General features: G+C 48.1%; 1 protein-coding gene across 7 annotated transcripts; it reads right to left on the bottom strand.

Annotated features, from left to right (window-relative positions):
- Positions 1-975: 975 nt before the first annotated feature.
- On the bottom strand, positions 976-25,336 carry LOC108926608 (septin-7-like). 7 transcript variants are annotated; one of them, XM_029253367.1, is made up of 14 exons: positions 24,202-24,298; positions 22,542-22,641; positions 14,383-14,489; positions 12,306-12,406; positions 12,072-12,206; positions 10,043-10,160; positions 9,842-9,934; positions 8,947-9,043; positions 7,959-7,970; positions 6,266-6,317; positions 5,697-5,822; positions 5,307-5,442; positions 4,891-5,036; positions 976-4,671 (listed from the first exon to the last, which is right to left on the bottom strand). In XM_029253367.1, exons 1-14 carry the CDS (start codon positions 24,271-24,273, stop codon positions 4,632-4,634), a joined length of 1,335 nt encoding a protein of 444 aa, XP_029109200.1. In that variant the 5' UTR covers positions 24,274-24,298; the 3' UTR covers positions 976-4,631. The 7 variants fall into 7 exon arrangements, with proteins under 7 accessions (XP_029109200.1, XP_018594906.1, XP_018594907.1 ...); XM_018739390.2 differs by lacking the exon at positions 24,202-24,298 and adding an exon at positions 23,150-23,234; XM_018739392.2 differs by lacking the exon at positions 24,202-24,298 and adding an exon at positions 25,038-25,336 and having other exon boundaries at positions 977-4,671.
- Positions 25,337-25,388: the final 52 nt, after the last annotated feature.

A 25,388-nucleotide genomic window follows, 5' to 3' on the forward strand; every position in this document is an offset into this window, starting at 1 on the left:
CCGTTAGCATGGTTCAGTATCAGTTATCTGTTACCTACCCGACATCATCTCTTTGTTACATTTGTCACTGATACCTATGAGCATGTAGAATTGATGAGTTAAACTGAGTACTAAGTACCTGTGCAGGGTGGGGTCAAAGAGCCCACAAACAGCTGGGACTATATTTAAAACGTGAGAGTTACACAACTGTGTTGCCGTTATGTTATTTCCCCACATCCCCATTTAAAAATCCAATTTACTTTAATTAATATTCCAAGTTCGTGCTCGGTTTACAAGTTGAAATCCTATTCTTTTCCTTGTTCAGGCACTAGTGGAATGATTCATGAAATTCACATCCTTCCACTGGCGGGTGAACAATGAAAAGCTTTTTAAACATCTAAAAAATAAGGGTGTTGCACCTGTTGTACAACAGAAGAAACCCTATACCGTGACATTTTTTCATGCAAGTGCGATGTTTCTTTAGTTTAGTGAAAACAACAATCGCTCTAGGACATAAGACTACACACACCGCTTGTCCCAAGGGGGGGGGGGGGGGGGTCACAGCAAGCCAGAGCCTAACCTGGCAACACAGGGCATAGGGCTGGAGAGGGAAGGGACACACCCAGGACAGGACACCAGTCTACCACAAGACACCCCAAGCGGGACTCGAACCACAGACCCACTGGAGAGTAGGCACAGGCCAGACCTGCTGCGCCACCACACCCCTTGGTATACAATATATAAAAGGCAAAAACATATCCTGTTTTTTCTTTTCTTTTTTTTTTTTATACCTTTCTTAGGACTTGTTTTCTTGTATTAAAACTGCATTCATGTTGCGTAAACACTTACACCTACAAAATAATACCTATGGTTTCTCTTTTGGGGGGGGGGGGAAAAAAAAAAAAAAAAAAAAAAAAAAACTTTCCTATGGTTTTAATGTTTCCTTTCCCTGACTCTCAACAAGCCAAAATCCAGAAGAGTAAGGATTTCCATTTATTTTTATTTATTTTGAATGGACAACAGGACAGAACTGGGACACAGCAATACAGAGACAGAATCAGTTCACCCAAAAATGCAAATGCATACAGGATGCAAATACAGCGATTAGAGCAAAACACAACTTTGAGCAAGGGTGCTCATGTAGCACTGTAAGAAGTTTATTTAGCTGATGCCTTTTTTCAAAGTGACTTACAATGTTAGGTTTATTTACCGCGTTATTTACAATTATTTATCCATATAGAGCTGTGCATTTGTTACGGGAGCAGTTCAGGGTAACTAACTCGCTCAAGGGTGTTACAGCAGGTGGTGGGATTCAAACCTGTTTCCTTCCAGCAAGAGGCAGTCATTACTACGCTACCTACTCTATTTCAAGCTCACTAGGGTCTTACCTAAAGACACAATACAGTAACATCTTGAGAACATTATTAGCTGTCATGCATAAAGTTTACAGCAATAGATTGTTTTTCAGTAGGTGGGACTAAGACAAAGTGAAGAAGTATCGCCGCTTAGAATTCAAGTATGGAACAGATTCAGCTCCACACATCTCTCTTCTTCCTTCTGTGTTGGAAGCCCAAGTTTTTCCCAGCTATAATTCTCAAGTTGCTGCCGATTCAGTCTGCTGACACCACAGCAATGTACTCCTCTACTCATCTCGAACATGACGTAACAGGAAAAATGTACCTTCTTGATATCTATTCAGCCGACTAAGAAAAGGCACATTCCCGTCCACATTTTTCCGATACCTTTCCTGCTAATATTCGGTGGGGAAAATGACCCTAACGGCAAACTTACGGAACTTCTCAACCGCACCATACACCTGCGGACCCCTCAAAACGCTTCCGAGACATTTCGGTTCTAGCAGGGTACAAATACTACGGCAGTGATGCTCGGCGGTGACACTGGCTACGCACTGCATGTCCAAGCTGCCTTGGAATTCATCACTACTATTTGGCACTTGTGTTATTGCTGGAAGTTCACACACACTCACACACACACACACACACACACACACACACAGTACCGGTTCAGGACGAAAGAACAAAACTGCCTCTGTGACACTTCTAAGAACAGCAGAAACTTATCCATTAATTTGCACGATCCATTTAAATCATTCTGGGTCCCCTTCATCCATATAGCGTCACGGGGGTTCAAAAGAGGTCTATCTACCCAAAATTCTGCAACAGCAATACTACCTAGAAGCCATATTTACTGTACATACCCCAGTGCTCAGAATTTCGCACACCCATCCTGTTAATCTAGTGAACGGAAGCAGCCGTTTCGCTGGTTGATTTGTCGGTGATCCACAGCCCTCACGACACCGCCTGTGTTTCTTTGCAGGGAAATTCAGTCACCACGACATGACGGTCCTTCTACAAGCAGCAAGTTTCAACAGCTGACAAAGCAGTACTGCAATATAACCTAATGGGACTTTATAAATTTTGAGTATCATATGTTGGAAAAAGGAAGGAAAAAGGGGAGAGATTCAAGTCAGATTAAAACTAGATGTCAAGCTCTTAAATCAGTCAATATATTACAGAGTATATTTAAGATTTTATATATACATATACATACACGTCATTTTGTGTTGTACCTGATGTACATATGGTTACACATGCAAAAGATTCAACTATCACACTGCCAGCAAGGGGGCCTCCGAAGACAGTAGACAGTTGACAGGAATGAGACAAATATTACCGTAAAGAACCCAGAAACTTCTGGTTTTTGCATAACTTTTTTCATCTTTAATGCCAGTAATGTACAGTTACGGAAGCAAGGACTGGTAATTATCAAGAGGAAAAAACAAAACAGAATGCAAGTAAAAGGTCACAGACAAGTCTTACCAATTGGACACCGGTAACTTGAGAATGGTGCATCACAGGAAGGAAATGACTGGTCGCCAATATTCCTTTGCCGACAAATAGCCCAGAAAACGCGAAACTCTGCATGGCAAAGTACAGTGGTGATTATGCGTCCATGGCGACACTAATATCTGAAGGCTACGGCAATCCAACATCCACACACGGTACGTCACAGAACGGTCCTTGCTCGTGTTGCCGCTCGGGATGGTGCCTATGCTACATACCACTTTCTCCACACACCTCCAGGATGGGAAGAACAGATACCACCACCTGTAGAGCTACAATTAGGTAGTGCACCGGGCTATCATCATTTCCTTACTTGTCTGCCTTAGGAGGAAGTCAGAAGTTATTCTATTCCAAAAAAAACAAAATCAAACATTTCTAAGATCCATGCGGAGAGGTATCCCTGGGGTAAGCTGGGATAAGAAGATGGCACAGCATTGAGATCCCATGTGGAACATAGCAAACAGGCTGTTTTACTTTCTTATACTGTAAGCACTGAGGTTGAGGACATGGTTTAGATGGATTTTGGTCAAGAGGGGAGAGAGGGAAAAAAGAAAAGAAAAAAAAAAAAAGTGTTTTAACTTTCCACTGCTAGTCATCATCATCATCATGACCATTACATTTGTATGTTTCCATCTGTTCAATGATTCAACTTGTCTCAAAAACCATACCCAAAAGGTGGAAAACATGTTTAAAAATGCCTGCAAATAAGGGACAGTTTTTATTTTTTTCTCCCCTTTCCCTGGAAAGGGTACATATCCCCACTTCGAGAAATGTGAAGGCAGAACCTACTTGCTCTCACCCACAACCGCAGCTAGGAGACTGCAAAACATACACTTCATACTTCCCTCACGCATACGCCTAAAATATACTAAAAGATCAAATACGAACTGTGACACGTAGGAACTGACAACTGGAAAACTTTTGACATCAGCTTCATAGCATTTCCAACACACTGCCAACTTCCGTTGGATTCACTGCGATTACTCCGAACCATATGCGCGCACATTGCGTATTCCTCACGATCCCTTCAAAAATCACTTCAAAACACTGTGCAAAATAAACTCTCCGATGAACAGCCGTACATATATACAGACTGCTGGAAAGCACGGTACTCTCACATGCCCTGCTCGCTCACTCAAAACACTGCATTCGCTCTCTTTCCCAAAGACCGACGAGGACAGCCGTCTAGGGTTTGTTGTCCATCACCTGTCTGCAGCGAAGTTGCGTTGGTGGCTGCGAGAGTGATGCTGGTCCAAACGAAAAGCGGTGGAACAACCCATACGACACCAATAGACAACATTACAGCATTTTGTGAACGTTTGTGTGCAACGTGGTTGATGCAAAGTGTGACGACTTCACCAGTTCCTGTCCATCAGAGAATAGACCGACAAGACGAAGAGATGGATGAAAGTCCTGATCTTTACTGCGCCGCTCGCTTCGTCCTCCTGCCCGCAGACGACAGATTGGAGGAAACCTCAAAAAGTTCCCCCTCGTCATATTTATTGTTTATATAGACATTAACATGCTCGCAAAAAAACGGAAACATGCGCGCCTTGAGTGAAAAGGGCAAATGTGTGCGATGCTGACATGCAATGTGCGCGGAGTAAAGGGGAATTTACAGTTAAGTCACAGAATGATTCAAGGAACAGAAACTGAACGCAAGGGTCCGCACGTGTGTCTGTGCGCGGATGTGTGTGTGTCTTAAGAGATGAGAATCACATGAACGGCAGAGAACCCGGGGATCTAAAAAGAAGTTTGTGGTGCTGAAGAAGCAGAATCGAAGACACCTCAAAAGATTTTTCCCTTCTTCTTGTTCTTCTCCATGGTCCTGCAGAGGAGGAGAAAAGATAAGCGTCAAAGGACAGATAAAGCGGAGGGGTGCGGAAAATTTTCACCAGCTAAAGCGTTCAGACCACCGTAGGAGCGCTTTGACCCTCAACGCTCACGGTTCTTCAGACTTCAGAACGTATTGAGCGTTGCATGTCTGCGCAGCCATCCTGGAAACCCTGCCCGCACATGCACGGATGCTGTAAGATTTCACACTCACTTGGAGGCATCCAGCTTCTGCTGCTCTAGTATGCGCTGCTGCGCCTCCCAGTTGGCCTTCTCCTCTTCAAACTGACGCCTTTTCTCCTCGAGCTCCTTGTACTGGGCCTCCAGGTTCTTCTTCATCTGTTCATGGCGACGCTCCAACTGCAGCAGCAATTTATAAAAAGTTACCCATGGTGAGCATGAAAATAGAGATGCAGGCCAGGAACTGAAACACTCAGGTGCGCCAAACTAGAGCAAAGACACTCGCACAAACACAAGGATGGGTGTTACTGAAAGATACGGCGATGAGGGCATTGGGAGATACACAAATACATGCACGCACGCACACACGCACACGGGCATTCATTGCCTTACGCATGCAAGCAGCACCACTTGCAGGCACCTGCACACGTTCACTCCCAGTGCACACACCTCAGCTTCAGAGTCCTTCAGTTTCTGTTTTTTTTCTTTGACCTTCATTTCAAAGACCTGTTCCATTTCAGTTTCCATCTTCTTCATCTTCATCACGTGCTCCCGCCTCTCCTCCTCCATCTGTGCCAGGGGACTCCTGAGTGGTTCAGAAGGGGGGGTGAAGAATGTCGGCAAGGAGAAAGAAAATGACAGCGTGGGCAACACGGAAGAGAAAAGCACCACTTATACCTGTATACCACTTTCCCAGAAATGTCAGAATGATGTTGAGCGATTTCCTCATGAATAAAATACTAGAGTTAAAATGAAAATCCATATGAAACCGAATAAACGGACAAGCTGTCAACAGCGCCCAGCGAGTTGACTCTCTTCCCTCTCGTGTGGAACTCCTACTTGGTCAGCTGGCCTTTCGTCTTTGTGGCGTCTACACCATTGCAGGTGACCGCCGCCAGCTTTTTACTGCGGTAGTTCTCGTAGTGGACATTGTTGGTGACATCCTTAAGGTCCTGCATGTGGGTTCTGGAGATTGATAAGGATCAGGACAGAAGGAGGTGACAGAAGAAAAATTGAAGCAAGAAGGTGACGGGTGAGAGACGACAAATGGCACAACTAGGCATTATTCTGAAATCCTTATTCTTAAGTCCTGAAACGATAATTAACTGCTTACCTGCTACTTTTTACCCAATCTTATATTACTGTTCATTCATACTGCTGGGTGTTTTTAACGGCGCAAGCCTGGATAGGTACCTTGTTCAAGGGTACTAGAGCAGTAGAAGGATACTGCACTTGAACATGACACTCGACAGACTGCCCAGAAACACATTATTGATTTTTCCCTAAGACACCAGCCACAAAATGCTTTGCGCCACCTCCGCCTCCCTTAAACCACATACACCATACGTGCTTTTCGGAGACCGCGTTAACCGGGAAAACGAGACGATCCGACGAGGAGAGTCTCTCACCTGATGAGCATGTTGCGTAACACGGTAAAGTCGCAATGTTCCCCATTCTCAACTGCAACAGGAAGAGGTACAGAGAGGCCTTTAGGACAGCAGCAGCACCACGCCTGCAGACTGAAGACACAGCACACTAGCGAAAACTGGCAGATGGTTCCCTAGTCACACTGGGACTCTGGGGAAATAAAAAAAAAAAAAAAGACTTGAGACGCTGCATAGCTCCTGCAGCTGTCAGATGGTTTTTATATGGACAACTTGTGAAGGACTACAGCCTTTGATACTCTACAGTGCTGACACTTATTCGGCAAAGAGCGGCACCACGTACCCATGGACAGGTGTGTGTCGATCCTTGCGTTCTGCCTGCCGTCACCTACCTGAGCGTGGCCCCACTTTGAGGAGAGGAGGGAGCGGCACCTCCAGGAGCAAGCTAAGGCCAGGGGCACACCCTGAGTCTCGGTCAGCCGGGACTGTCTAGCGCCACTGAGGATGACCAGTTACATGGCATGCCGATGACAGGGAGAGGCGTGAGCGCTCGCATGAATGGGGCAGCGGCAGGTGGGGTTTGGGGAGATGGGCGCGTCACAGGATTGGAGCAGTATGCGGTACTACTAGGACAGTTCCCCTGAGACAACATTTCAAAGTCCCGAAAGCCTGTTGGCCGGCTGTTTGTGAACAGACTGATGACGGGGGCAGTTCGCACTGGGACTGCGGCTATGGCAATGGCAAAATTGGCGGGTAAAAGTTAGAGCTCAAATCTTTGATGCGATTGGAAGAGGAAGGGGGGGGGGAGGTCACAATCCAGACCTTTCTTTAGCAGGAATTGCAAGGTCAGGGTGTCTGATCTTTACAACCAGCTGCAGAGGCAAACAAAAAATTGTTTGTATCGGCGCATGTGTGTGTGTCTTTGAGAACAGTCCTGTTGAGGGCATCTTTGAGAACAATCCTGCTTCTGATGCACTCTGGCTTTGGTACATGACATCACTTACAGATGCTCTACAGCAGCAGGGGGTGGGAGGGAGGGAGGGGAATCAGGCAACAGAAAAATAAATGTAAAGGAAGTATAAATGACACCGTGAAAATACCATTTTCACATGCGTAGACGTTTGTGGACACGGCCGCCTGTACCCTGTCCTTGGTGACGTTAAGACTTCACGCGTGTGTTTAGGGCCATAATTTCAGACTTTATCACGTGTCTTTAGTTTATGGATTATGCTTTATGACCGAATCACTTAACAGGAAAAACCAGACGAACATCTTCAATGCCAACGTAACTGTGGACAAGCGGACGCCGATTGTGTCGATACTGGATCGAGACGACGAGTGGACGCTAACTGCAAGCTGGGGACAGCAAACCATGCAGACGCTAAGACTCTAAAGCGTGTGTATTTTGTGACCGACTGTTTATACGTAAATAAGTGTTTGCAGAGAGTTACGGCTAATACTGAGGGAAGGGGGGAGAAAAAAAAAAAAAAAGCATGCGGCACTGGAAAAGGCGACTTCATATATGGAGAACCTTCTAGAAACTGAGTTAGTGCATGGGGGGGGGGCAGTCTAACCTAAGAGCAGCACTGGGGCTAAGATGCGGTTTTCTTCATGATGATTAGAGCACAGCATTGACCTTCGACAGACAAACGAAAAGGTGACTAGGGGAGGGAAGCCTGAGGAGAGGTGAAACAAAAGCAAAGATGAATTGGTTTACCAAAAATGCCCTCTGTCAGTCATGGAACAGAACAGACAGAAAGGAAAAAAGAGAGAGAATGAAAAATGAGAGAGAGACTGATAAACGTGTGTTTACACACTAGAACAACAATAAAAAAAGAAAGTAAAATAAAACAGGTCTGTCGGAGGACTAAAGGGAACAAAAACTGAAGTGACAGGAAACAATGAAGCCATTGCGGCCAGTAATGAGGGGGCAGTACACCGCCTCTCTCGCTGAGGGGAAGAGGGAAACCGGGGAAGGAAGTAGAGCACGAACAATGCCCCATGTCCCCGCTTTCCAGAATCCCTCCATCGCACGCTCCGCCTAAGAGGGATGGGGCATTATTTTTAACGTCCATGCAAAAGTCAGACATTTCCATAACCCTAACCACCTCTTATTTACATGCACGGTCAACAGCACGTGTCTACACACCCTTATTGAAATTTCAAGTGTTGTTCGCGTAAAGACTGAAACGAGGACAAATCATGCCGGACGACGCTCAACGAGATCTTGAAACAAGGGATATTTAAGTGGGAAATAAAAAAATTTTTTTGGCGGGGGGTGTATATAACAGAAACCTTCACCTTTGTAAGTGATAATGTCAGCACTGGAATGGAAGGTTCCTTTCATTTTTAATCATTTTTCTTTTATCTTCAATCTTCTTTCACTTAAATACTGTGTATTTCAACAATGGAATTAATGAGACTATTATAGATTATTAAAAGGTAATAAAAGGTCTAGCATGATTCGTCTTGATTTGCGTTTTACGTCGACAAAATGTGAGATTTCAGTAAGGCTGTGCAGGCTTTTGATATCCACTGCATGTTTTCGTGAAAGGCTGCACCTACACAACGTACAGACTTCAAGGTGTCACCGATGAAGCAGGTAGTTTTTCATAAATCAAGTACCTTGCAGGGCTCCTCCTGGTGTAGGCCACCACATGGTCCAGATCCCTAACCACTATATGCTATCACTTCCCCTTGCGTACCTTCTGCCACACCCCAGGGGTACTGACGTCCTCTGACTTTCCGGCCGTTCACCTCGATGACCACGTTGCTGCCAACCACCGCCAGGGGCATTTTCTCCTGTCAGGGAAAGGTGTGGAGATACATTTGTTTGCACAGTAAAACTCATCACCGAGTAATGAAGAAGACTGAAGACTATCTTTAAAGCTACCCATCCAATTCTCCTGGAAGTCCAGCTTGCCTGGACAAAGCTAATATGTTCATTTCTTCTATAGTGTACTGACGTGTCTTAAGAGGCACACACCAAAGTCATGAACATGAGCTCTCACTTGAACTACGTGTGCGTGTGGAAGGGTGTCTGTTATACAACATGTGGAAACCACCATGTTTTCTTCAAATCCCATTGTTTACACTTGAAAGCCATTGAACAGTCATTTGAATGCTTGTTCACAGTTGAGAGGTGCTTGGTGCTCCAGCGATTCAGCCTTTTATGTCAAGGTTACAGGTTATTCTAAATGTAGCTCAGACAAAAATTAGATCTCGTTACATACTGAAAATGGTTTTTGCAAAAATTACAAAAAACTTGAGAACTACTCAGGAGAACTGCACTGTGATGGACTGGCAACCCTACCACCTACACTTCCACGATAGGCTCTTGAGCGTCACAGCCCTGCCTTGGGCAAGCGGTTAACGAAAATGGGAGAATGAATTCACGACTATTCAGACACTCAAGTTGTCCACCTTTCCGCCACCCGTTTCAATCTACAACCAGTCTGCTGGGTTGCAACTACGTTCAAGACCAGGTAGGTTCAAACCGAGCATCACACCTCTACGTTGACCAAAGTGCCAAACTTTCTGCAGAGCTGCATAGGCCTGTTACTCCTTCACAATAATTGAGGTGTGGGGAAAATGAATTACCTTGATCTTCCGGATGAGCTTGTTGTCCTCATCATCTTCGGTGTCAGGAAACTCATAGATCTTGATCTTGTGCTCCTGAATTTCCTTCATGATCTGAAATAAGCAGTGAAGATGAATCAGCTACGAGAGAAGAGAAAATGAGCGAAAACTTAGATATGAGGACAAAGACGACGTTCTCGGTAACATGGACCTGCCACACACCTGCTTTTTGAACAGCTGACACTCCTCAGGTGTCAAAGTGTCTGCCTTGGCGATGAGGGGTATGACGTTGACTTTGTCATGAAGTCGCTTCATGAACTCGATGTCCAAGGGCTTCAGTCTATGATTGGGGGTTTGAAAAGCACATATACTCAGAATTATTCTTCAGCAGGTTATTAAAAAAAAGCTGAAAGCCACCAAAAATAGCAGAGATGGGACAGAACAGTAGTGCACTCATTGCGGTAATAATCAAGAGAGGGTTTGCTTTTCTATTTGCAAGTAGCCTTTATGTCACTGGGGAGTAGGAGGCTGAAGCTGCAATATTTCTTTCTCGCTCTTGCCCTAGATCGGGCTCCTCTGCTTGGCACCCGAGACCGCAGACCCACAGGAGCAGGAATTTTGAGAACACGTTATCCGATCACCACGTGCTACGGACACTACAGTTGCGAAGCTGAAGCCAGGGTTAGAGAGCCACACGGACTAGGTGTGGGACCAACCCAACCACTGCATTCAAACGCCTACTGGAGAAGGACTGCAACTTATTGGAGACTAGGATGCAAAACAGAGAGGTCCAGAGGGTAACACATGTAGTAGAGATTTACCAACGTGTAGTTATTCCCCACACTTTAAAGCATCAAACTCTATGTTATGTTGGTCTTCTCACATAAGCAATGTGTGTTCCAGATTGTAGCAGACACTACATTTTTTGCGAAGGTTAAAAGTATTTGTGGTAAACCAGAAGATTGTTTCCGTTTTACGAGTCTGTTTTTGAGAGCTTGATAAGATATGGTATTACAGCATGGTATGGAAACTTGACTGTCCAATCAAAATCGAAACTTGCACGACTACTACATACTGCACTAAAAATAGCAGCCTGGGAAGAGAAACGACCCGTACAGGAGTTGTACGAGGTATCTATTTTAAAACAAGGTAAAAAAAAAAAACTGCTGCTGAAGACACACATATTCTACATGAGAATTTTAACACGTTACCCTCGGGGAGACGATTTAAGATTCTGATGTGTAAATCAAATCGTTAGAAAAATTCTTTCGTGCCAACTGCGGTTAAATTATTGAATAGAGAATTCCAAAACTGAGATTTTAGATTGGTATACAGTAGGTTAATATATTTTGATTGTTGCTTTATTTCTTATTTATTGTATGTTATGGTACGTATTGTTTTACGTGAGTTCGATGTCGTGCACTGGTCATGTCACGGTTGTCCAAGTCAAAATTTCCCAGAAATGGGACAATAAAGTATATTCTATTCTATTGTATGCTGAATATATCTAATACTGTAGTAGATGTACAAAAAAATACAAGGACGGTCTTTGGTGGAAATCTTGTGTGAAGGAAAAAAGGGATTCAACTTTTTCAGTGGCTGTTAATGCTTCTTCCCCTACTGAGCTCCTCAGAGCGGTCTCATTAAGCGAGACGAGGGACTGATCGCCGATCAGAAATACATTTGAGAAATAGGGCTTTTGTTGCGAGATACTAACATGCACGACACGCAGCACATGTCACCCTCTCCCTGCATTCGTGGTACAAGCCCAAAAACCAAAAATCAACGATGAGGGAGACCGAGTAGACAGCACTGCTGGGGGAAAAGAAAGTCTCATCACGTTCTCCACACGGCCCATTAGCAAGCAAGCTGTCTCCAACGCGTTATATAACCTTTGCTGGGATTGCGCCCGGAGCCTTGAATGCGCGCACGCGCACACACACACACACACACACACACACACACACACACACACAAAAAAAGTCCCCATTGCCCTGTACCCACAAGGCTTATATAACAATCCCGAATGAAACCCAAAGACACACATCCTGCAGGGCATTTGAATCTTTTGTGTGTGGGAGGGTGCGAGAGGAAGTATGGGTGACAACGTCTGAATGCATGTGCGTGCATCCGTCAACAAGACGGAGAACGTTACCGACATACAGAACTATAGATGATGCCAGCTGCCATCTAGCTGCATCACTGTCGAGTCTGGAAGGAAGCTATATTTGGGTATGGCCACAATACCCACCCGTGGCCAGACGGAGCGATGAAGTACAGGCAGCAGTGTACTCTGTTGTCGGGCATCAGTCTTCGGTTTACTCGGGACTCGGCGTTGAGAAAGTCCTCGCATTTACTGTCAATGTAGTTAATGACAGGCTGCCAACTGAGAACAAGAGAGGGAGTGTGTGGGGGGGGGGTCAATCCATATTCTGAACAAAGTGTATACACATTAAGAAAAGCAGCACACATCCCGCGATCTCACCAGTTGCTGTTATCCACGGCATCTCCAAACCCGGGGGTGTCAACGATGGTGAGAGTCAGCTGAACTCCACCCTCTTTCACCAGAACTTTGGACTGTTCGACCTGCCGGAAAACGGAGGTTAGTCGAAAATAACCTCGGTTTAAAAAACACTCTCCAAAGATGCACTAAAAACGTGGTGTGTCCTTAACTGACATACAAAGCAGAAGTTACCGCCGCTCAGTTAACACTTATACTGCGAGGCTCCGCAAAGTGAAGACACTCGGGTAACAGTCACCGCAGCTGGTTGCGCCACTGCTCAGTCCCACCTGGCCCTCGCATCGGGAGTCTGTTCTTATACTGTAGCTCACTGTTTTGCCTCTGTCACTAAGACTCATAGGCACCCATGCGCTATATTCCTAAGCCAACTGGGGAAGAAGGAAAATTATATATCTCACACACACACACACACACACACACAGTCTGAGACCGCTTGTCCCAAGCAGGGTCGCGGCGAACCAGAGCCTAACCTGGCAAGAGGGCGCAAAGCTGGAGGGGACACACCCAGGACGGGACGCCAGTCCATCAAAAGTCACCCCAAGCAGGACTTGAACCCCAAACCGACCAGAGAGCAGGACCTGGTCAAACCCGCTGCACCACTGTGCCCACTTAAAATTTTTATATATGTATGTAAGTATGTATGTATGTATACACACACACACACACACACACACACACACACACACACACACGAAAGCTGTCAATAAAACATCCATTTAAAAAAAATAAATAAATAAAAATCCATTTCCCAGGGCATACTAACCATGTGGGGACATCTTCCTCAAAAATGTCCCCACAAATCTATACAGTTGGACTGGTTGCATGCATGCATGCGCGCGTGTGTGTGTGTGTGTGTGTGTGTTTGTGTCCCACACAGCATTGTATGTGGTTTTGAACAAAGCTTAAAATGGATTTGAAGACCAAGGTGGGGTGAAAAAAAATTCCCATAAAACCAAAAAAAGACAAAACGCAAAGCCAGAAACCAGATGAAACCTAAAGACAAGCCCACACAGTAGTTGCTGTTTTCGTGCAGAAATTCTTTCCCCCGCTGCCCTCCCAGCCACCCGCCTCTGGCAAAGTAGACGGCTGTACGACGCGCGGCGCGCATCAGCCTTGCTGCCGCCAAACCTACACCGTGGCACGAGGCCCCGCCGCTGCGGCGCACACACCCTGCGGGAGAGCGTCACCACGAGCCTCAACTGTATTAAGAATGTCGAAAGCAAAAAAGAAAAAGACGTGAAATATTACTTTTTTTTTTTTTTTTTAAATCCCCAAAGCAAATACAAGACATTTGAGACATGACACTCCAGAATATTGCAGAGCATCCACCTACACGCTGCCCGATTCTGTCAGGCTTCAGTCTGTCGCGAACATCGCAGGCTGCGTACCGCTGCGCGAACGGTCCCATCACAAGGACACGGGACGGATGGCGGCACAGAGAACGAGACCGACGCCGCCGTTAGGGAGGTCGACAGTTTTCGTTTTAAAAAACGGATGCCGGCCGGTACATAGAGCGAAACGCGCACGAACCGGAGCTGGAAAGTCTAGGAACGGCCAGGTCCGGCTCGGAGGGAAACAACTTGGGCGCAGCTGGACCGCGCTTCCGTGGGGAACGTGGACGCGGACGCTCGGCAACTTACGCCACCCGTAACGGAACTCCGCCGAGACGGTTTACATCAGCGAAAGGAGAGGCTGAGGGAAGGGGACCGCGGGGCATGTGGCCGCTTGCTTCGAGGACCCCGTCCAGACTCAGGGCTCTGAAATTTGGTGGGAAAACAGCCCAGGGAGCTGGGTTCTCTGGGAACATTCCTGACCTTCCACCCCTACATACTGGATCATCAGCTCCCCCAGCCTTTTCCCCCGGCCCATCCCCTCCGCTCCGCTCCGTCCGATCTTCCCGATAGTGCCCTTTAACTGCCCTCCTCTTGTTTATCGTCGCCTTATAAGGGCACAGCTCCGAGCTCTTCGGCAGGACTTGTTGCCGCGAACAGGCCCGCTCCAGCGCACGTTCGGGGACGAGCGATGTCCGGGGCTCCCTCACCTGCACGGTCTTCTTGATGCGCTGAGAGGGTCCGGGGTAGTCCTTGGAATAGAGGTCAGTGAGGAAGAGGGAGTTGATGAGGGTGGACTTCCCGAGTCCAGATTCACCTCGAAGAGGAAAAAGACACGTTGTTAATGGGATCCAGGTCCCGGTTTAGCCCAGTGTCGATGCTGCTCGACTGGACCTGCCTGTCCGTGTAAATATGACATATAGGTCAGTGAATAAATCAGTTATTAATGGTAACAAACAGGCGCACACACACACACTTACATTTATTCACTTAGATGCTTTTTTCCAAAGTGACTTCCAATGAACTCTATGTAGTGTTATCATCCCACACACCTTATTCACCGTGGTGACTTACACTGCTAGATACATTACTTACACTGGGTCACTCATCCATACTTCAGTGAAACACACTCTCTGTCACTCACACACTACGGGTGAACCTGAACAGCATGTCTTTGGACTGTGGAAGGAAACCAGAGCACCCAGAGGAAACCCACATAGACACGGGGAGAACATGCAAATTCCACACAGGCTGAGTGGGGATTAAACCCACGTCCTCTCGCAGCACTACTCGCTATGCCGCTGTGCCGCCCAGTGGCACACGCACGCACACACAAAACCTGTGTTGTATTTAGGAGTGTCTAGTGCAATCCCCATCAGGATGCCCCCCATGGAGCGTCACAGAAACCCAACACGGACTGCCTGCTTTTCAAAACGGAAACGCTGCCATGTGGCCATGGTTCTATCCTTGCCCGTTAGTCTTTGCTGTTGCGCCGGGGGATAAGAATGTGGCGCGGACAAGGCCCCCCGAGAAACCACAGGGAAATCAAGTAACACAAACGATGATGGTGCACCGACACCTGGGATAAAAATGCTCAGTCCACTTCAGGAAGCAGCGTTAACCAAAAAAAAAAAAAAAAAAAAAAAACACACCACACGACAAGCCCCGGACCACACGACGGGTTGCTGCCTGGTGCCAGACACTCATCTGATAGCACCCTATCAGGGAAAACAAAATATCGCTTTCATTCCTAGAACTACCAGAACACTTTACCCGCTAGCCGTTTTAACCGAAAAGTTACTCGAAGGGAATGACAAATGAAAAGTTTTACGAGCGAAATGCAGTCGCTGCTAGAAACCCAACGAGATCCAAACAAAAACAGGATTCGGGGACCGTGCGTAAGTGCAGTCGGTCGGTGGTGTCGCCGTGCAGCTGACCGAGCGTCGTACTTAGAGGTTACGACCAAATGTCGCGACTCAAAAGAGTACAATGAAGTCAATGAGACAGCTGCTGTAAGTCCAGGTGGTTGTAGGTCGCGTGTGTCATAAGTAGAGGACTAACTGTAAACTGAACACAGTCATAGTTCACCTAAAACAGGATGAGCCATATTTCCTTTCAAAATGCATTTTTCGCCTCTCAGCCTCAAAAATGTACGGGATGTTTGACGGCGAAGCCTGGATGAGCTTTCACTTGAAAATTTGGCATATTAACGATGAAATATATTTTACGAACAGGCTGAAAACATTCAAATGATCAAGTTTGTCCTAAAACAATATCCCTCATTGCATTTGTGATTTGGACTGGAAGGACTTACAATTTCCCCTATAAGAAATCATTTCATAGGTGAAATTCATTATTTGCCAGTTTTCAAACAAAACAGATCTCCTGGAAAGAATGAAGTCCCAAAGAATTGGCGTAACCTCTCTTATTATGGGCACCGCAAAGACAGATTCTGTATTCCCTCAGGTAGTGGACACTGTCACATTTCTTCCATAATAGAACCAGCAACTGTGTCACTTCCTAATTCCCATCACAGGCTCAACCATCCATTCAGGTGAATCTAATAACTCAACATTTACATTTACTAATTTAGCAGACACTTTTCTCCAAAGCAACTTCCAGTGAACTCTATGTAGCGTTATCAGCCCACACACCTTATTCACCAAGGTGACTTACACTACTAGATACACTACTTTCAATGGGTCACTCATCCATACATCAGTGGAACACACACACACACACACACACACACTCTCTCTCTGTCACTCACAGACTATTGGTGATCCTGAAGAGCATGTCTTTGGACTGTGGGAGGAAACCAGAGCACCCAGACACAGGGAGAACATGCAAACTCTACACAGACTGAGCAGGGATCGAACCCATGTCCTCTCGCACCACCCAGGCACTGGAAGACAGCAGCGCTACTCGCTGTGCCACCGTGCCACTACGAGAAGAATCTTGTTCATGAGACCAAACCAAACGCACACAGAGAGTCTGAAACCGCTTGTCCCAAGTGGGGTCGCGGGGAGCTGGAGCCTAACCCAGCAACACAGGATGTAAGGCTGGATGGGGGAGGGGACGCACCCAGGACGGGACGCCAGTCCATCGCAAGGCACCCCAAGCGGGACTCGAACCCCAGACCCACCAGAGAGCAGGTCCCGGCCAAACCCGCCGCACACCCACCAAATGCACTAAACAAAATTTTTGTCCATTGTTGCGTTGTAGTTGCAAATGTGAAAAGGACCAAGAGTCACGCCTCTCGAAGATCCGACCCAGTTAGGCGCTTGCTTTAATTAAAAATGCTGGTCCACACGATCGCTGGAAATACACTTTCCAGAAATGGAGAGCAACAACCAAGAGCTGCTTCGCTCAGCATGGCCTCCTTTTCACAAGGAGCTGCGCAAATGAGCATCCCTCTTTCTAACTGATGGCAAGAAACCATCCAACAGGGCAGAGATGAGGGAAAAGTACTAAGAAGTAGGGTAAAGACAATATAAACAGGTACTTTTCTCAACAGAACACACAGATGAACAGAGGTACCATTTGCATTCTACTCTTAATGTCAGCCATTCCTTATGTCTTCCTTCCTTCTCTGCACCCTCTAAACCTCCTTCAACACTAACAGTCCAGGCATGACACTCAGAGGAGCATCTGGGCCCAACCACGTTGACCCCGACATCCTGACTTTCTCATTTAGCGTGGGAGGGGCGGCGGCTGGGACCTGCCCCAGCATCATTTAAAGGGTTTCTGGTGAGCAGCAGTCTCCTCCGAGGCTTTTGAAACTAACCCTAACACCGCTTGGGTGGGTGTGAGAGAACATGGGTTCGAACCCCGCTCAATATGTGTAGAGTTTGCATGTTCTCCCCATGACTGTGTGGGTTTCCTCCCACAGTCCAAAGAGGTGCTGTTCAGGTTCCCCCATAGTGAGTGAGGGACAGAGAAAGTGTGTGTTGCACTGATTTATGGATGAGTGACCCATTGTAAGTAGTGTATCTAGCAGCGTAAGTCACCTTGGCAAATAGAGTGTGTGGGATGATAACACTACATAGAGTTCATCGGAAGTCGCTTTGAAGAAAAGCATCTGCTAAATAAATAAATGTATTATACAGGGATGAGATATTTCCTAAAGACATATTTCTGTAAAATACACCATCATCTGTGTTTCATTAGCAGAGTAATGCTAGGGAAAGATGTGACCTACACTCAAGAAAGAGGATATGATTTACAGGCAACTTTTAATCCTTCCACTTTTCAAGGGCAGCAAGTAAAAGTGCAGGCAGGCCCACAGCGTGATGACTGAAGCGGTGCTGGGAGGAGGAGGAGGAGTGTGCACAAGAATAGACGCACTGAACACCTGAGGCTACACAATGTGACACACACACACAGAGTCATATCACGTTCCTGTGAATTTACCCTTCAGCGGTCATATGAGTCTCTCACACACACACACACACACACACACACACACACACACACACACACACACACCCCCCCTCGCGCTTACTGCCCCTACCCCAATAACAAGCGTCACACCTTGTACAGCCGCTGCTGCCCATTTTCATCATGGAGGAAATATTGTTCAAAAGCTTTGGCTTTCAATAGAAAAATGAGGAAACTGTCAGTCAGAGCTGCTGCTGACTGGTGCACATGCAGCGATTCTCCTTTTACCATAGCTATTCATGTTGAGTTTCCTCTGCAATGAGTAGCACAGGACCTTAAATGCAATTTAATACATGGCTTTTTTTTTTTTTTTTTTTTTAAACTGCACAGGTGGACGGAAGGTACACACATCACATCGACATTTATTCGTTTTTCTCCAAGGAAACTTACAATGTTGTTACAATTATTTACTCATTTATACCACTGGGTAATTTTACTGCAGTACTCCAGGGTAAGTAACTTTCTCAAGGGTACTACAGCTGGAGGCAAGATTTGAGCCCACAAACTTGGGATCCAAAGGCAGCAGCACTAACCACTACACTACCAGCTGTCCCTGTCACATCACTATATGCTACACACTCTTTGGATCAGCCAGGGGGTGTGTTGGTGCAGGGGGTTTAGCCTGGGCCTGCTGCGTGGTGGGTCTGGGGTTCGAGTCCTGCTTGAGGTGCCTTGTGATGGACTGGCGTCCTGTCCTGGGTGTGTCCCCTCCCTCTCCAGCCTTATGCCCTGTGTTGCCAGATTAGGCTCTGGCTCCCTGCAACCCTGTATGGGACAAGTGGTTCAGACAGTGTGTGTGTGTGTGTGTGAGAGAGTGTGAGAAAGTGTTTATAAATTGAGCGATGCCTGAACATCTTTCCCTCTTAAAAGAAAATTTCAAAACACAGCTCATTTTGTTTGCATTTCCCAAAATAAACTAGAGCTAAAAAAAAAAAAAAATCAGGACGATGACTCCCACGTTTCTCACCCCAAAATTAATCGTATGAAGTCACCCTGCCGAGCGCTCTATCACGTCTCACGGTTCCGTTCAGGTGCTCTGGTGCCACGCAAGTTCGGCCTTGCCCGTTTTGTGGCACTGGCGTCTTAGCAGATATACGGGAGAGCTTTACTTTGACATTTGGAGACTTTGGTCATATGCAGGTTAAAGCGGTTGAGAGGTGTACATCTTTCAACTGTGTTTTCACTCTTTCAGGGCAAACGCTGTATGCAGGTGTACAGTATGTGTGGCAACTATCCAACAAAAGGTACAAAAACTCACTGGCAACAATTTTTATCAATTATCATCGATGTCAATTTGCTGCTGCCTCAGTTACAAAGCATTACGTTCTGGCTTGGTAGGATGATCGTCAAACAGTCCCGCTGCCTGGACTGTGACACGCTGGTGGCAGAGGATAAGACGGGTAAAGTCCTACAGAGAACATAGGATGTGTGTGATGGCTGGAGCAATGACTACAAATGCGAGGCGACACGGAGGAGACAACAGCATGGCCGGAACTAAACTAATCCCCGGAATTAAGCCCACCAAAGCTCCCCTCTCTTACCCAGTTGGCGGGCCAGCTGGTCAAGACAGGTAGCCAGCCACATAAATACACATCATCTGAAACCGCCTGTCCCAAGTGGGGTCAGGCAAACCGGAACCTAACCCGGCAGCACAGGGCGTATGGCCGGATGGGGAGGGGACGCACCCAGGACGGGACGCCAGTCCATCGCAAGGCACCCCAAGCGGGACTCGAACCCCAGACCCACCGGAGAGCAGGACCCGGTCCAACCCGCTGCGCCACCGCGGGCCCCCAATAGAAAAATATGGAAAGACAAATATGCAAGAGTACATAAAGCCATGCTCATGCATGCACATCCAGGAAGAGAGAACAATGCTCTACTCCCAGACCAAGCAGAGCAGTCAGACCCAGCGAAGGTACGGTCCACTGCACACGGAGCAGGAATGAGCCCCGAAAGCCCACAGACAACTAAACCAGGACTACATGTCTGTAGCTGCAGCTTCTCTATTAAATCTAGGGCTTAAGCATCCTTTTCCGAAATTTAAACGAGCGAGTGGCTCACTTGCAAGTTGTGTTTTTGGATGAGGGTGAAGAATAACTCGACCACGATGTAGAAATGAAGGAGACGCGACACAAAAGTCCCCCGAGAAGCCAAATCTGACACCAACGGGAAAAAAGGGGGTGTGAAATCGAACGGAAGTATACGCAACTGAGGCTTTGCTGTATAAATGGCAAAATTTGAAGAGTCTTGCAGAACGTTGCCCCATTTTCTCTCTATCCCACTGCAACCCCGAAAGCTGAACAGACGAGGTGAGGGAACCGTCATCTTAGGTGCCACCGATCGTCTTTCCAGGGACGGGGAGCAACATTTGCTCTCCGTCCCACGGAAGACGTTCCTCTTACGGTAAACACAGAGACCACGTACCACATTCTGAACACTTGGTTTTCTTTATTAAATCACAGCATGCTCAAATACTGAGAGGGTCCTCAAAAAACTGGAGGGCTGCATCTATTGAAGACATCCTGTTCCCCACCAACCAGACGACAAACATCTCGCCGATGAACCCCAGAACGTACTTTTCGATCTCTATGCCCTCGAGCCGGTCGTTCCAAAAAAAGCGCGCGACCGTGCGAAGCCCGTCCTCGCCTGCAAGCTCGTTTTTTGCGCGCAAGAGGCGGAGGATCCACACGCACATCCGGCTGATGCGGGGAAATAAGAGACGCCACGGAGTCCTTGCACGAACAATGGAATTTAAAAATTATATGTATCCAGCTCAAGAAAACGTTTAAGTTGTGTTTTGGGCTTTATAGATAGAGGTTTATAGATATTCTCGTGTTCCACGAAAAATGATAACGTATGTACGTGCTTTAGTAAAAAGTGAACATTCCCACCAAAAAAAAAAAAAAAAAAATTCCTTATATGAAAAAGGCTTCGGTTTCCCCTTCCCCATTTTTCCCCCGGTTTCTCTAACTGAATAACAGGTCAACTTGCCAGAGGAGAAGAAAGAGAGGCAGGGAGAGAGCAAAAGGAGCCTGTTCAATGGGGACCCGAGAGGAAATGCTTGTAAAAGGGACAAATCCCCCCCCCCCACCACCTCTGCTTTCCCAGTTTTGCTAAGGACAAAAACATGGCAGGACTTGTAGCCAAAGCCCTGCGGTGTCCGTCTCCTCCAGTGACACATTCACACAGCGCACTCCACGGATCCATGACGAGGAGGCCCCCGACTTGACTTTGGAAAAGGGTCCGAAGACAGCTCCGCCTTAGAGCTGCCGCAGCTGGTTCCCATTATGCACATTCCTCACACTGTGACATCCCTCTTTCCACGAGCCCATGTCCTATACGGGTGGGTGTTTGTGTGTGTGTGTGTGTGTGTGTGTGTGTGGGGTACGAAGGCTCCGCATACTCAGCCCTACCAAAAGTACGCACTAAACGCACCGAGCAGTTCCTTCAAAATATTTTTAAAAAAAAAATGAATCCTAGAACTACCAAACGTTTTCTGCCGACAAAGTATGTGCACGAAGCGAGTTTTTTTTGGGCGTGTTTGAGAGCTGGCCTAATTTGACGGAGTGCGCGTTGCTTTCTGCGGCCTTTCGCAAGCAAAGGAATACGCACAGAAAACCATCTGGGCTTCATCTTTCCTCTTGCCATACATACATCAAGAGAGTAAGAAAAACACACACACACACACACACACACACACACACACACACACACACACACACACACACACACACACACACACACACACACACAGAGCTTGAAGAAAGACCTTCTTGGCTCAGCTGTCCATTCTTCTCACAGACACAACCGATGAGCTCAGATATCAGTTCTGACCCCCCCCCCCAAAGCGCTCCACGAACTATAAACACCCACTCCTTCCCGGTCAAGAAACCCACATTTCCGTGGCTTTCCAAGTGGTCGTGTTCCCCAAGGAAAACTGCAAAGCGCTACTCCTTTCCGAAGAGCCAAGGCGTCACCGAAACGTACGCATCGGGCCCAGCGGCACGCCTTGCCTGGAAGCCGCCGTGAAGCCTCCTACATTCCGGACGACCTCGCACGTTCCCTCGCTATCGACGCGCGGTTCTACCGACACGCACGCACGCACGCAGCCGACCGTGTCGTGGGGCGACGAGGCAGACGTGGCAGAGGCGGACTCTCCCTGCTCCAAATTCCGATCGCGGCCTCAGTTCTCCGAGGGACCCCCTCAAGGGAGCCGGTGGAAGCGTCTCAACACCCATTGCTGCTTGACGCACTTCACGGAAACACACATACACCTCTCCTTCCCATTTCCTTGCGCATACATCCAGATGTTCATCGCAAACTGCGGCTGGAGCAAAAACCAGAGTTTAACAGCGATCGATACCGAAAAAACACACTGCAGCCACATCGCAAACTGCAGCCACGCAAAAACCAGGAGAAGACAACTCACCCACAACCATGAGCGTGAACTCGAAGCCCCTCTTCACCGACTTCCTGTACACCTGGTTGGGGAGGTTGGCGAAGCCCACGTAGCCTTCCAGATTTCTCTGCTGCAAGAGAACAGCACACGGACAACACATCAGCGGTTTGCAGGCACACGAAGGAGGTGAGGAGGGTGGGCTAACAGCCAGTCCATCACCGTGAGACCGTCCTACAGATGCGCCACGTTCGCATCCTGGACGTTACTCGAGCTCACGGACAACGCGAAGGAGAAGCCAGCGCTCGCAAGTCTCCGGATCGACCCCACGGCCCTGCAACGGATCAAAGCAAGTAACACGCGGGGCATCACGCTAAGAACCTGCTGCACCATCCACAGTGCCAGGAACACCGCCTACAATCGCCCGCCGTGCTTCACAAGCTCCTACATCACCTCTTTGCTAAGACGGCATTTCAGAATCTAAGAATCGTGGAACAGATTCAGGGGAGAAAAAAAAAAAATCAAATTTATTACATAAGAAAGCCTGAATACAATATATGCTGCTCTATAAAACACGCGCAAGCCCTCGTCTTCCTGCAACGCAATCGGAAAGGACAGGGATGGGACCAGGATGTATTTACGTGTCGTATGGTCTCCATCACACGGGAGACATCATCAGGGAGACAGCGCAACTCATCTGGTGACGACCGCCAACGCATTGCTGAGCCGCACCTTCCTTCCCTTGCGTGCCGCGCGTCTCCATTTGACCGTGCCTCTCGCCAGCCCAGCATCCACTCCTTGTCACCCCATCACGCTCTACCCTCGGTGACGTACTTGTCACAGCAGTCGAGCACAATCGATCGCTTTCCTCCCTGGGGGGGGGCCTCCGATGCGCAGCCACACGGAAAGCTTTTGGAGAACCTAATCAGCCGCTACGACCCAAAGTCCCTCCACCTCGGGCGTTCATTTGGCACACACCCCCCTCTGCATATCCAACAGCAAGTCCTGCACAGCAAGCTTTGTGCCCCCCCTCCCCCACTGCAGTCAGCCCCGTGCCTTTCCCAAAAACCCTCATAAGCACAACCCGGGCTGCTCTGCACACCTCCCATGGCCGTTCCGCACAAGAACCCGGAGTTCAGCGGGAAGAAAAGCGAGCGATTGTTCGGGTCCCAGGTGTGCGGTACCCAGCAGATCCCCAAAACACCCCATTCCAGAGTCCCCAACACTGTGCAGAGCTCTCTACACACACACACACACACACACACACACACACACACACAGTGTCATCACTTACAGGTTGCTGAGGCCTGGAGAGGGAAAGGAAGGGGGGGGGGGGAAATCAAGCCGGAAATTCAAGTGACAAAATCAATGGATATCGAACAAGCTGAGCATTGTGCGGAGCTCTGCGCTTCCACAGCCCACATGCTGGATTACAAGCCATGTGACAAAAGACTGCCCGGAGGCACGTTGCGTACGATCCTGCCCCATGTTTTAAGGCACACGACCCAGCGCTGATTCTCCCCGTTGCTGCCGCGCTCCAAACGCTCCTGACCCCCGGGCACAGGCGACACCACCCCATCACTTGTGACTGACACCGTGAACACACACCTGCAGGCTGAGGGTGGTCTGTCTGTCTCCCTCCCTCCCTCTCTCTCTGACCACTAGCAGGGAGGGCAGGGCTGCACGGACCCACCTGCCTCCTCACATGGACTTCTTGTGCCGGAGGGTGTGTGAAGCGCAGCGAAAGCCTTGCACATCTCAGCATCTCACTCACACACACACAGATTGCTGAAGGAGGCGCTGGAGTCGGTGATGATGATGATGATGATGGATGATGGTGGTGCGCAGCTGTGTGACAGCTCGGGCTTTTGTGGCACCACCCCAAGGGACATATAATCGAGTGTGAGCTGCACCACGCGGGGCTTCGTTACAAACTGCCCCCGGCCACATCGGACGGTCGGAGCGAATCGAATGCGGAGGGAGGAGGAGTGGAAACGAGACGAGACGAGAAGCGCCGCGCGTTTTGTTCGTTCGGGTGGCGGAAGCGATGCTGCGGCAGCGAGTCGAGTGTGACCGTCACATCGTCACACGGCGGAGGAGCTGTCCTGTCCCACAGCCAGCAGCGTCCCTATGCATGATTGCTCTTCTGCCGAAGCCCGCGACACACTCCGCTACACACACACACACACACACACACAGGCAGGAGTGCCACACCAAAAAATTAAAGTGGGGCTCCGTGGCGTGGGCGCGCCTCAGTGATCCGCGCTCCCGAGGATCCCCGATAGATTCAATGGAGACACACACATCAACACGACGTACCCGCACCACGGGACCGGACCCTGCTGTTCCCGAATCCCGGATATCTTAGGGAACTGACTGACACACAGGCAGAGCTCGCCATATTTTTTCGGCACCGCTATGCAGCCATATGGGCGATTGATTCTGCAGGCGCGCGGGCTGCACCCTGTCCCTGACTCACGCTCGTCTCCGCGCAAACCACCGCCAGAACGACCACGGATCGGTACTTACAGCTATGCTAGTAGGAACGGCAGACTCGGGTCTCTCGATCATTGTGCCGCGACTGCACCCGCCCTCCAGGCAAACATAAAAAGATGTGCGACCACGGAAAAGAAATGTGCAAAGGCGCGTTCCTCCAAAATCGTCCGCTTGCAGCCTGCTGTTTGAAAACAAACAAAAAAAACCCTACAAAATTCCTTAAATTATTTTCAATGAATTATGTCCACTCCTCGCTTCTCCGTGCGGCAGATGAGACTTCAAGACAAAACGCTGCGGAGCGATAAGCCTCCCAGACTAGTGCGCGCTGATTGGCTGAAGGCAGCATATTAGTGTTCAGTGACGCCATACTGAACGTCTCCACTT

The sequence above is a fragment of the Scleropages formosus genome, chromosome 7 (genome assembly GCF_900964775.1).
Source record: "Scleropages formosus chromosome 7, fSclFor1.1, whole genome shotgun sequence".
Taxonomy (NCBI): domain Eukaryota; kingdom Metazoa; phylum Chordata; class Actinopteri; order Osteoglossiformes; family Osteoglossidae; genus Scleropages; species Scleropages formosus.

Coding starts and splice junctions, on each gene's coding strand:
- LOC108926608 (XM_018739390.2), bottom strand. CDS start 23,227: ATGCGTTGGCGGTCGTCACCAGATGAGTTGCGCTGTCTCCCTGATGAT. Junction 5,823..6,265: donor TTACGCAACATGCTCATCAG/GTGAGAGACTCT, acceptor ATCAATCTCCAG/AACCCACATGCAGGACCTTA. Junction 4,672..4,890: donor CAGAAGCTGGATGCCTCCAA/GTGAGTGTGAAA, acceptor CCTCCTCTGCAG/GACCATGGAGAAGAACAAGA.